At 43.2% G+C, this 13,378-nt stretch overlaps 1 protein-coding gene across 2 annotated transcripts in view; it reads right to left on the bottom strand.

Moving 5' to 3' along the window:
* MAD1L1 (mitotic arrest deficient 1 like 1) overlaps window positions 1–13,378 on the bottom strand; it is a 236,932-nt gene that overhangs the window by 51,359 nt on the left and 172,195 nt on the right. For both annotated transcript variants that reach the window (XM_039360495.1, XM_039360496.1), the window contains exon 17: window positions 6,621–6,811. In XM_039360495.1, the coding sequence (XP_039216429.1) occupies window positions 6,621–6,811 (191 nt within the window). The remainder of the gene's footprint in view (window positions 1–6,620; window positions 6,812–13,378) is intronic.

The raw sequence follows: 13,378 nt of genomic DNA, 5'->3' as shown, positions 1-13,378 counted from the left end.
GGACTAGAAGACCTCCAAGGTCCCTTCCAACTCTGTTATTCATGATGACCAAGTCCTGTTTGCCGCAGAGGATTAAGGCAGGCAACACACAAACACACACACATTTGCCGGGTTGACCTTTCCTACACAAATCTGATACTGCTCATTTGACAGAAAGACATTAAGCTGCTCCGTGAATGGCATTTGCTTCCGGAGCTGAGCCGAGCCCAAATCTTGGGGAAACCATGCAGGAAAATTGAAAACAAAATACAAAAATAAAATAACAGGTAATTAACGAGAATGAGAACTTAATCGAGACCCGCAATCCCTAATCAATCCCGCCATGGCTGGCCGCTTCCACCAATGAGCTCCGCGGTTATTTCTGATTGTGTGTGCAAAGGTGCGGGACGGCGGCCCCGGGAACGTGCTCAATCAAAAATGCGACGGGAAGCTGCGGTGGCAGGGAGGGAGGAGAAGCAAAAACAGGCAGGATTGAAATCTCTTCGGGAAGGTGCCACAGGCTCGCTCCCCCGACTAGAGCCAAATCACGAATTTTGCAAAAAATGCCAACTGGCAAACAGACATATAACCACAGATCGGAGAAAGGCTGCAACAGGGGAGACCGGAAGTGTACTGGAGGTAGGTGAGGGATTCGGCTTGATCCAATCTGGGTTTTCCTCCTGCATAATGTGAGAAATGGCCCAGAGAAATGGTCCAGCTGGCGAACTTCAAAAAGGAGCCATTTTTCCCCCAGTCAAAGAATCCCATTAGGTGCCTTCAGGCTATTCTTAGGTTGGCACTCAACCTATTAGCAAGAAGCACCGGGCGGTTCCTGGCAGTTGAAATCTAGGTGATTAGTAAGATTCTAAACGTGACTTTTAATGCTTCTGGACGCTCAAGATTAAGACCCTGTTAACAACCCAAGGACATCAAGAGTAACATCTGAATGTAAAATAACAGAGTTAGAAGAGACCTTGGAGGTCTTCTAGTCCAACCCCTGCTCAGGCAGGAAACCCTATACCATTTCCAACAGATGGCTGTCCAGTCTCTTCTTAAAAACCTCCAGTGATGGAGCACCCACAACTTCTGGAGGCAGGTTGTTCCACTGATGAATTGTTCTCACTGTCAGGAAATTTCTCCTTAATTCCAGGTTGTTTCTCTCCTTGATGAGTTTCCATCCGTTGCTTCTTGTCCTGCCTTCAGGGGCTTTGGAGAATAGGTGGACCTCCTCTTCTCTGGGGCAGCCCCTTGTTCCTTCTGTCCTATAGCCCAGTGGGAAATTGCAATCTCGTCACCACCTTCCTTAAAATCCAAGGCACCATCTTTCTAATCTTCCAAAATATATTCTGGAGGCTTACGAGGATTGGGTCCATGTGCAGTTAGCACCTGACTGAAACTCAGCATCCATCCCTGAGAAACCAGCACTCTCCTTGCAGACTTTAGCCAAGACAACGTACCAGGATGAGTTTTTTATGAACGTAGCAATTCCTACGGATCATTTTAAAGCAGTCACAGGGTTACAGGATCACAGATCGGGCAAGAGGACATCTGACAAAACCCAGATATCATGAAAGTCAATGATCTGGCCAAGCAGTGTTAACTGCCTCCCAAATTCAAGTACTACAGGACCCATACCGAAAGCTGCTTTCGGTATGGGTCTGGACTTTCAAAAACCCAATTAAGCGCTCGGAAGAATGCTGGGAGTGTCACCAGTATCTCTGCCTGGGGATCGGATCCATCTCCTTTATCAAAGACTGATTCCCGCTTACAAAAGCCAAAGAGAATTAAGTGCAATCTATTTTTCAAATCATTTGAAATTTGCATTAGGGAAGAACTTTATTGATTTTATAATTAAGGTGGGGATGAAATTCACTCTTGATGATGGATTAGAACAAGGTGGTGGTGGGGGAAATGCCCTGTCTTTAACTGTTTTAATTCCCTACCTTTTTAATCTTCCTAATTTAATTTAACTTCCTTCAAAAAATGAAAAGTAGATATGCAGACTGGGAATTTTGGCAGCTGAGATCTTAACAAATCTGGAGAACACTGGCTGGTGAAATCTATCTATCTATCTATCTATCTATCTATCTATCTATCTATCTATCTATCTATCTATCTATCTATCTATCTATCTCTGTTACCAATTTCATTTTGACTTGTGACGGTTTACGGTAATTAAAATATGCTTATTTTCCTGATACAAAGCTACTCTTTTAATCCACAAACCCAGCCCCTGGCTTTCCTGGCCTTGACAGCTACTAAATCTTGTTTTCTGCATGCATCTAAACTTTAACAGCACAGCCACAGCAGTATGTTTTTCATTTCAGCCTCCATGGAGGTGCTTTTTTTATAGATGTATCTAGATATACTTGTCAATAGGAGATAAAACTTCATGCACAATAGATTCAGATTACTGTACTTCACGAAAGAGCCAGAATACATGAATTAGTATCACAAACACTATTTCATTTTATATTTCTAAAGTCACAAACACATTAGACCTCAGTGGTTTGAACTGCTGCTCTGTTTTGATATGCACTCCCACAAATTGGATTCTTTCTACTTAGGGAACATATTAACAAATACAGATTAATAACCAGAGAACCATTAGGATACAGATTAGTCATTCAGACTACGTAGGGTGATCAACTTGCCATCACAAAACCTACAGCAGTTTAGTAACCTGCTCCTTATAGTGACAAGGTACACCAAATAATTTTTTAATAGGTAATGTTTTATTAGATTGTTAGTCATTGCTTCTAATGGAAAAGTACTGAAGCACTTCAGCGTCTCAGCAGGAGAGAAGAATTGCGTTTGGCAAGGAGAGCAACATACTAGATAGATAGGTAGGTAGGTAGGCAGACAGGCAGGTGTTTCTTAATCTTGTCAACTTTAAGATGGGTGGACTTCAACTCCCAGAATTCCCCTGGCAGCTGTGCCTATCCCAGACTCAAGTTTTTATCTTGGGTTCCTTCTCTCTGCATCCATGAACACCAACTAGCAGTAAGAAGATATGGCGAACATTCCTTAATTGCGCAACACATGGATAGACTCAACCATACTTTCAGCTGGAAGATGGTAAGCATCCTAGACCAAGCCAAGTTCAAAACAAAAACAAAACCACCAGAGAATTCCTGGAAGCCTGGCACTCAGACAAATTGGCCAGTCAACAGGCACATGCAGACAAACAACATCTACATACCATTCAAAAGAGACAGTTAAAAAGCTGAAAGACCCCCACACCTCCTGACCAGCAATCAACACCCACATAAGCAGAGATTAACAACAAGCAATAAACAATACCCCAATCAAGGAACTTTCAAGTGAGTAAACCACAGCCTAATCAAGGACCCATCAAGAACACTCCAACTCCCTTTATCAGTGATGATGTTACCTAGTTGGGTCATGAAACATCTGCAAGAAAACCACCCAGCTCAGAGAGCACCAAGGACCCCACAGTCCTCCTCCTCCTCCTCCCCTACTCCCTTCTAGCACTGATGATGTTACCTAGTTGGGTCATGAAATGTCTACAAGAAAACCACCAAGCTCAGAGAGCATCAAGGACCCTACACCTTTTGTCTCTCCCTCAAGGCCATTTCCTCATTCTCTACAATAGGTGCCCTCCGGATTTTTTGAAGTTCCCTTCCCTCCAGACCTAGCCGCCATGGCTTGTGGGAATTGTAGTTACCCACCCCGCCCATAATCTGCCCTCTTGAGATGCTACCCAGGGTTTAGTCGAGCTCCACTTCTGTGCAACCTCAGAAACATAAGTGAAATCCCAAGCAGAGAAGGAAATGAGAAACGAAGGGCCAAACAATAAGCGAGCTTATTTTGTATGCCTCATCAGGAAATGCCAAATGAACTCTAGAAAGAAGAAAGAAAAATGAGCTGCTACCAACCATGGCTGTGCCTTCACAAGTGATCCCTTCAGGCCTGCACAATAAATTTGCAAGTTAATGCACATTATTAATGTGTGTCAATGTCTCACAGATGTTTTCTTGCTCTGTTAATTTTGTCCTCTTTAAATAATGCTGTTTCACACTGAAGCTCCTAGCCTCGGTTTAAGAAGCCAGGCACCGTGATCCAGATTTTTTTTAAAAAAAATTATATTTCAATTTTCTGTCTTCAGACTTCCCACCTTTCAAGTAGGTCCTTAAACAAATGTGAATCAAACACTGGGGTAGACTCCAGCTGTTAATTTAATGGGCTCCTACCCCCCCAAAAAAGATGCCTGTTGAGTTTATTATACTAGGAATGACTCAAGGTGGACACTGATAAAGATTTCATTGTGTAAAAGGAGTGATAGACTTGTTGTGAGAAAGGTTTCTGCCTCCCACACACAACCCTTCCTACTCTAAAAATACCTCCATTTCCTGACTGTTTGGAAAGGCTTGTTTGTCAGTGAATCACCATCGGATCAAAAATCAGGTAACCGCGTTGGCTTGTGAAGACAACAAGCGAGGCTCGTTGGGCGGATCCTTACTTTACAACAAGTCCCCCTCTCTGTGCGCAAAGGTGCCAATGACAACGTCATGGAGACATCTAAACAAGCGTTCAAGGTTGGTTGCAGCATCCACATATATTAAAACTCTCTAGCATGCTGCAGATTCTGGGAATTGAAGTCCACACACCTTCAAGTGGCTAAGGGTAGATAACAGGCTCTAAGGTGGGGCCCCTGGGGTTCAGTGCTGGAAGGGGTTTGCAGAGTAGAGGAGGAAGAGGAGGACTGGGGAGTCTGAGGTTGGTTGTTTTCTTGCAGATGTTTCATGACCCAACTAGGTACCTTATCCAGATCAGAAGGGAGTGGAATTTGTGAGTGGAAGAGAAAAAGGAGGAGGATTATGGGATCCTTGGAGCTTGTGGTTTTCTTGCAGACGTTTCATGACCCAACTAGGTAAACATAATCAGTGCTAGATGTTTGCCCCATCTAGCTCTGATGATGTTACTTAGTTTGAGTCATGAAACGTCTGCAAGGTAACAACCCAGGTCAGAGAGCACCAAACATCCTTCCTTTCAATCTTGAGCTACAAATATTCTCCTTAACAGCCTCTAATGTGTTATTTATTGGTAAAACCATCCTGCTCAGCCACATTTACTTTCCAAAAAGAGACTTATTTTGAGTTTTGATAGGATACAAACATTCTGCCAAATCCCAGAGCCTAATGCCACATTTTTCTTCAACAGCGGTATTTAGAAGATGAAGTTATCCAACTCGGCTTATGGGGAAATGAAACTCTTCAAATCTCGGCTAATAAGCAGAGCCACTGTATTGATCAATGAGCTGCTTCCACATTACAGTCACCAACATAAATAAGAGAAATATCTATCACCAACTAAGACCTTTAATGAACCAGCAACACTAATAGACTATATCTGCCAAAACCAAGGATAATTCTAGTATATTACTTTGTACAAAATTGTCTGCCTCTCACACCCTGCTGAAATGTATTACGTGAGTGCTTTTGTTTTTTTAAAGAAACCGAGGCAGGGAGCTGTAGCAAAGAGTCAGATTCACATGGCTTGTGTGCCAGAAGAAGCTCAAAATAGCTCCACACATTTTTCAACATGGATAACACACGACATCTATCTCTACAAGAACCCTGTAGATTTTTCCTCTGGGCTTCTCCAAGGTTGAATTAACTGAGATCCTATATCCTGGTTCAAAAGATTAACACCCTTCAATTGTGTTTCAAGAACACTGTCGGTTTCCAGCACTAAAAACTGGAGATGTATCATCCATGTATGCTCTGCCTCCCCATCTATCAATGTCACCTTGTTGGATACAGCAGTTGTGACTTCCCTGTGACAACATGTGTAGGGTTCTGAAAATCTGGCAGTTTCCCTGGGTATTTGGACCAGATTAAGCAAGCTCTGGCTTGGATGCGGTGTTTGCAATTGTGACCAACTGTTCAACTTAAATGTCATGGGTTACTCTTTGTTGCTTTTCTGGGTATAAATGTGGTCGGATTCGGCCTTCTGGAATTTGTGGATTGTTTTTGAACTAACACAAGTTCTGCTTTCTATGATTCTGATCCAGCTTAAAAATTGCGCAATCTTGACTACTTCCCTTTGGTTAGAAGGTCCTACTAACTCACTTTCTGATAAAAACCAGATGGCTGGGGGAGATGGTGTCCGCTTTCTATGATTTAATCTTTGATTAAATCTTCTCATGGATTATTGGTATGATAAAAGGGACAGGCAAATGGTTTTTAATCAGTGTAGGACATGTTTTGGAAAGCAAAACAATGGAGGTCCAGTGTCTGCGGCTGTTTTGGTTTGGGAATCAGGCAGCGCTACTCTAGCGTTTCTAAACTTTGTCAACTTGAAGATTTGTGGACTTCATGCTGGTGGAGAATTCTGGGAGTTGAAATCCATACATCTTCAAGTTGACATGGTGGAGAAAGACTGTTCTATTCAACCCGAAAGAAAAAGGGAGAAAGGTCAAAATAGCCCAAAGAGTTTACTTGAAGAACATTTCATCGTTAACTCCCCCCCCAAGGAGACACATGCCTAAGGTGTTTGCTGGTATCAGTTGAGTAAGTCCACCAAGAACATACTTGCTGATGTTTACACTTGTCCATCTTCTCAGATATGTTATGCCTATATGGGTAGGGGAGCAGGAAATAAAATAAATAACTTGCCTTGAAGATCAAGCAGTCTTCTTTGTGCTCGGCATAGACAGAGGTGAGACAGTATTGATTCTCAATCGTAATATCAATATGGTAGCCGGTCAGTTTATAACACACTTTGCGAAATTCTTGAATCTTCGTTCCAAAGACCTCCCTTAAGCGCTGGTTTTTCAACTCCGCACTTTCCAGTTGCTTCTTTAATTCTGGAACAAAGCAGAGATTACAGTTTTGTTTTGTTTTTTTACAGTCCCCACAGAGTCTGTACGTCAAAGGGGTCATAAAAGGGCCAGGTTTGAAGACCCTTGCTGTACATAGATGAGAAAAATCAGCAGAGGGAGTAGAAACCAAGACTGGGGAAGCGAATGAATGCTTTTCAAGTCCTTAAGAAAGCGAAGGAAAAAAAAATGTCACCTGAACCAGTCAAAAGAAGTTGGGCCTGAGCATATGGGAAACCCCCTCCCCAAATCTCATCAACAACTACCAGACTTGTATCACTTTGTTGTTGTATGTACACTGAGAGAACTATACACCAGAAACAAATTCTTTGTGTGTCCAATCACACTTGGCCAAATAAATATTCTATTCTGTTCTGTTCTATTCTGGGTTCTATTCTAGTCTATTTTACGTTCTGTGTTCTATTCTGTTCTGAGTTCCATTCCATATTCTATTCTATTCTATTCTATTCTATTCTATTCTATTCTATTCTATTCTATTCTATTCTATTCTATTCTATTCTATTCTATGCTCTATTCTGTGTTCTATTTTGCATTTTGCAGGAGAGGGGGGTGGAAATCTCTCCAAGCTATACAAAACAGCAAACTCCATAGCCGAATGCCATCTCTCTCTCTCTCTCTGGCAGATTTTTGGCCAAGAAAAGGCAGCAGAGTTGGCTGCCACTCAGACAGTATTTTATTGTTAGGAAAGTTTGCTGCCAGTTGAGTGAATCCTTCAGGGGGATACACAACAATTACCATGAATCCTTCACCCAAGGTGCTTTCTGAGTAATTAAGCCACAATTTATCCCCCCATTAATTACCGAGAAGAGCTTTAGTTAAACACAAGTCAGAGATGCCACCTAAGTCAGCTTGTTTGATCAACACAGCAGCCCAGAAGGCTTTGGTTCCCATAATAAACGGAGACCCTTGCTCTCCAGAGGCTGTGACATCTTTCTCCCGTCCCCTCTAGGGCTACATGACTGTTCGGCCACCGGGCTGTGGGAGAGGAGGACAGAGGTGGCTCCAGCTGAACATCTGCAGTCATTCAAGGGGTGCTCTGCACTTTCTAATTGAGTTTTTATATGTCATGCTTATTAAAGGTGCTGCTGATGGTTAGCACAATGACTACACTTCCATCTATGTGACATGGCACTCAGCAATTTCAAGTGACAGGGTCTCGGCATCGCGAACCTAACATTTGAATTCAGAGGGCGCCATAGTTAAAGGGGAGAAAAAACATACCGGGATATCGGTTACACACATGAGCCACCTGCACCCCAAAAGGTTGGGCTTTGCTCTTGCGGAGAGACCTTGTTTTCTTTGGGTTTCTAGGGGTGCTGTTTTCCCATCAGTGTTCCCCCAGCCCCAACCTTGCTCTTGAAGATGATCTGACAGCCTTGTGCAAAAGTCTGGCTGTAGAATGAGCCGGGGAACAGCACCCAGATCTTAGCAGTCAAAAGGCATCTGGGTAGAGGCCCGTACTATCACCTGGGTATAATAACTCAGGTGCCTACTGTCTGGTGTGCAGTGGATGCTTAGTGTGGTGGAAGAAAGCACGTTTTACGTAAGGAGGAAGGAAGGAAAGAAGGAAGGAAAAGAGGGAGCAAATGAAATGAGAGGAAAGAAAGAAAGAAAGAAAGAAAGAAAGGAAGGAAGGAAGGAAGGAAGGAAGGAAGGAAGGAAGGAAGGAAGGAAGGAAGGAAGGAAGGAAGGAAGGAATAAATCTAGCTATATGTATTCAAAGATCTAGAGATCAGGAAAGGAGCACAGTGCATACCACCTGGTGCTCCAGGAAAAGGGATACAGAAAGCTGCGGAAATGAAACCTAATGATATGCAATTAAAACTTGCCCTTTCCTGCACTGAAGTCTTTAGTTGCAGAAGCCACCCTAAGGATTGGGAGATGTTCCCACTGCTAGGGGTAAAGCAGTTTGAAAAACTGGAGGAGCTTTGGCTTAAGCACTCTTAACCAACCCATTTCATCTTCACTGTGCTGATGAAGAAACATCCACGGACAATTTCCTTCTCGCTATCACCTAGAACATCTCAGTTCCTCTTTCCTCTCAGGATGTACGTAATGGGTATTCCCAGAGCTGTCCTGCTGCTGGATAACCTTCTCCCAACTAAAGACAGGCATAGTCACAGGTTGCTCTGACAGAAGCATCATGGCTCAAGACCCAAAGCTTACGCCTTCTTCCTGGGCCTACCACGGTCTCCTTGAGGCCACTTCCTGGCACGCTCCACCCCTTGATAAAAACCTTCCATGGCCATAATCATCTATAGAAATCAGAAGGTTGATTAACCGCTCTGACCTCAATATCTTCCCCATGTTGCATTCACGTAGCCCCTCTTTAGCTAAAAGGAAGCCACCGTGGATGAAAAACAGAAGCTCCTCCTAACAGAGAAAAGATCTACAATCCATTGTCTGCACTTTTTGGTGCCAAGCGGTATTTAATCATAGACAAAAGCTGCCCCCCCCCCGTATTAGTACATTCCAGACACCCAACTGAGCATTTGTTTTCGGAATACAATGCAAATTCTCTGCTCCAAATTCTCAAAGCCGAAGTATCAGGTGTTGGCTTGACTCAGCTGGTGGGAATAGCTGGGAGAAGAATGGGAGGAGGGATTCAGTAGCAGGTCCTTAAGAATTAAGCTGCCCTCCCATTTTTTCAGCATTGTTTAGACATTTGGATGGATTTTTAATCACCAGCTTCCTCCTGGCCTTGGAGATAAATTAGCATGAGCCAGAAAGAGATTGAGAGAATGAGCCATTAATGACATCTGCTTCCCATCACCCTCCGTTTCAGTTGCCCTTCTTCTTTTCCTGACATGGATAACCAGGCTGAACAGGGGAAATGCTGGCTTGAGGGGACCAGCCGCCTTTCACAGAACCCTCGTCTGAAGATCAATGCGAATTCGGATAGCATTTTGGAAGTCCTTGAAAAGTTGACGTTCCTCAAGCACAGAGTCTAGGGTTGAGGTGAGCCTCTCTCTGCAAGGTATTTCAGAGAAATATAAAACATTCTGAGCTGCCACTTATATTAGACAGTTATAACACACATTGGCTGGTTTGAAGACAAACATTCGAAAGTTCTACTTGGGAAAGAGAGTTTAGTTATAACCACTACTTGGCATTTTGAGGAACCACTGATATAGAATATAGAATAATAGGCTTGAAAGGGACCTTAGAGGTCTTCTAGTCCAATTCCTCAAGTAGGAGACCCATACCATTCAGGACAAATGACTGTCCAGTCTCTTCTTGCAAACCTCCAGTGATGGAATATCCACAACTTCTGGAGGCAAGCCGTTCCACTGGTTGATTGTGCTCACTGTTAGGAAGTTTCTCCTTAGTTCTAGATTGCTTCTCTCTTTGATATTTCTTGTCCTGCCTTCAGGAGCTTTGAAGAAAAGGTTGATCCCTTCTTCTCTGTGACAACCCCTCAAATATTGAAAGACTGTTACCTTCTTTTTGTTAGACATACCCAGTTCCCTCAATCGTTCATTGTATGGTTTAGCCATACAATAGAACTGAGTCATCTGGTTCTTCGTCTATGAAGAAGGCGAGATCTCACCCAGCTTTGTCTTATCCTATCATGACGGCTTGTTACTCCATGATTCTGTCATCCCCTTTGTCCTCTCCCTTCACACAAAGCAACCCACCTGTTTTAGGAAAGAATCTCTGGGACAGACTTGGCTTCTCTGCTTTTCGACGGATGCTCTCGGGAGAAATAAAAACCCAGAGCTTGTTTTTCTGTACCAGACAGAATACCTAGAAGGCCTAACCTCGCTTTCTGGAACGGCAAAGGCAGCATTTCAAATGTTTCCGGGGGTGGCTGATTACTTGTCTTTGTCAGCATTGAAGGAGATTTGAAAAGCAAGATGACGTTAGCAAAAGGGCTGCCATCGCCCCTCACCAGCAACCTCCCAAAGTCTTGCCAGCTTTTATTCCAAATCAGGAAACCTCCTTTAAGGGGTTAGTTTATCGAGCTTCAAGGATGCTGGGGGGGGGGCCAGATGGAGGGGGGCATTGTGACCTGAAGCTTTTGTGAGTCTCTTACTGCTCACGCAGGAAAGCCAGGAATGCGACAGTCCTCTGGCCAGCTCACTGCTTAACCAAATGCAGTTAGCGAAAAGCAAAGACCTCATTTAAGGAGGATGGGTTTTACATTTCAGGAACAATTTGGGCACCTTTTAAACCATCTAACCAGCTTTGGAATGAAATCGGAGAGCTCCCGAAACATGGTTAAAACCAATCCCGTCCACGCTGTGCTTTCTGTATCCAAATTTTAGCTACGGGAGAAGTAGAGGAACAGGATAAGGGAGGCATTTCAAAGAGGGTGGTAGGGGTAGTAGGATAGAGGAGGAGGTAAAGGGTGTCAAAGGGAGTATTGGAGTAGCAGTGTGGGTGGGGTCAACCACAGCCACCATCTTGACTTTTTGACTCCTCCCCCCATCTATCGTGGAGAGAAGATGAGATGATTGTGCCTCTTCTGATCCTTCACTCAGATCTTCTAAGAAGATCCATCACACGTGGTCAAGAGCTATCGACAAGTCATCAAAAGTTCAAGTTCAGAGTTTATTAATATGGGCTTGTGGTTGATCTGTTGGCTAGGAAAGCTGATCAGCCATGCAAAGAGCAGAGATCTGAATTACAAGGATGTAATTCTATCCTCCTTGCTCTGAGCTAAAAAAAGGAACTTCCGTGGGTCAAAATGAGGAGCAGAGAATGGCTGGAATCATTCAGGACGGATGAAGGTTGAGGCTTTCGGGGCCACCGCAGGCTCACCAGATCTTCTGATCAGTGAAGTGATGAATCAGTGCTGACCTCCTGGTTTGTTTTGGGAGTCAGGATGGGAACAAACTCTTTGTTCCTGATTTTGGACAGAAGGGCTGTCAAGAAAGAGTAAGAAAGGCTTTCTAGCAGCAGGACACATAGACCTGGGCTTTGATTCTCTGAGGGTCTCTAGAAGAAGAGATGAACCACAAGCATGAAGATATCATAGAAACTGGACTGGTATTCCAGCCAAGATACCAGATTTTTTCTCCCCCTGTTGGGTAGTTGATGTGCTTCTAAAAGTCCCTCTTCCTTTTCTCCAAAGTTCTGTTCTCCTCCAAAACTAGATTTCACAAAAAAGTGTGGGATCCTAGTGCCAGGATCTCATCTTGGATCTGATCTGGTGTTTTTAGGCAAGCTAAGCTGGATTGGAAAGGCCTTGAGGCAAAATGGATTTCGCATGAATGGAAAGAGATGGTCCTATTTTCTGGGACATCGAAGTCCCCATCCCGTTTTAACTTTCCATTCTGAAATACCCATCCTTCAAAAACTGTTCACTCCTAGCATCCACCCCCGCACACTTACACGAACCAGAGTGAATAATTCACGCTATTTTGGAAAAAAAACAAACACAGGGCAAGCTTTTTCTGTCTTCTAATGAAAATGTCACTGCGTTCCAAACAGAATTTTAACTAGCAAACCCTACAGTGAAACAAGCTTCCATCTCAATCAGTAATCAGGCTGTTGATCTCCAGAAAATTAGAAACTGGGCCAAACAATGATCTAGTCTGGAGGTCACCACAGGACAACCTGTCTCCAGATATTCTAGTCCGGACGCCAAGCTTCTTAAACTGCCCTGAAGTTTCATACCTCAAAACAACAACAACAACAAAAAAGCTTCAGAGGAATTGGATCAGAATCCTAGCCGATGGGAATCTTCTATTTTAAACACCAATCCCGACTTTAACATACAGTTGTATGCAAAGTTAGACACCCCTGGTCAAATTGCAGATTTCAGTGAATCTCTAAGTAAATAGAAGCTGACATTCCTGCTACAGTTAAACATGACATCTTTCTGCAAATCTGAATGCATACTATTTATATGCAGCTGTTTACAGATTCCAAATAATAAAACACTGAAATATGGCAGGTGCAGAAATTCGAACACTTTTCTAGGATCAGTGCTTGGTAAGGCTCCGTCTGGCAGCAGAATCCGTTTCCATGTATTTCAGAGTCTTTTGAGTCATTCTTTGGAACATTTTTCCCTCTTCTTTCCTTGCAGGAGTCTTCTTGTTCAAAAAAAAACTCCCTTAAAATAACACTGGATCTTTCAGCAAGAGAAAAATCTAAAAGGTATCTCCATGTATAACTTGAAGGACTGACAAGATAGGAAAAGAAAAGTTTTGGAAACGGACTTCAAAGTCCCCCCCCCCAACTATTATTAAAAATCTGAGAGTAGATTTCAAACCTACAGCACAGGCGAGCATACCTTCAAACTTTTTCTCAGCTAAAAGATTTCTGCAAGATAGATGGGGGGAAAAATGAGACAAGAAACAGAAAGGAAGACTCTTAGCAGGCTACAGGAACTATTCAGAAGCCTCTATCAAAGGTGTTGCAAAACTCTGAATGTGAGAGTACAAATTTCATTGTTTTTTTCTTATTTTGGGTCTGGAAACAACTACACATAAGTAACTACAGTGGTTCCTTGGGGCTCATTGTTAACTGTTTCCAGGAGGTATGATGAGGACCAAAAATGATGAGGACCAAACAAACGATGAGGAC

Source organism: Crotalus tigris, unplaced genomic scaffold, assembly GCF_016545835.1.
Source record: "Crotalus tigris isolate CLP2741 ecotype Arizona unplaced genomic scaffold, ASM1654583v1 scf7180000019173.45859301935:6455823, whole genome shotgun sequence".
In the NCBI taxonomy this organism is placed as follows: Eukaryota; Metazoa; Chordata; class Lepidosauria; order Squamata; family Viperidae; genus Crotalus; species Crotalus tigris.
Note: the sequence above shows the minus strand (reverse complement) of the source record. Positions and strands in the feature narration are given on the sequence as shown.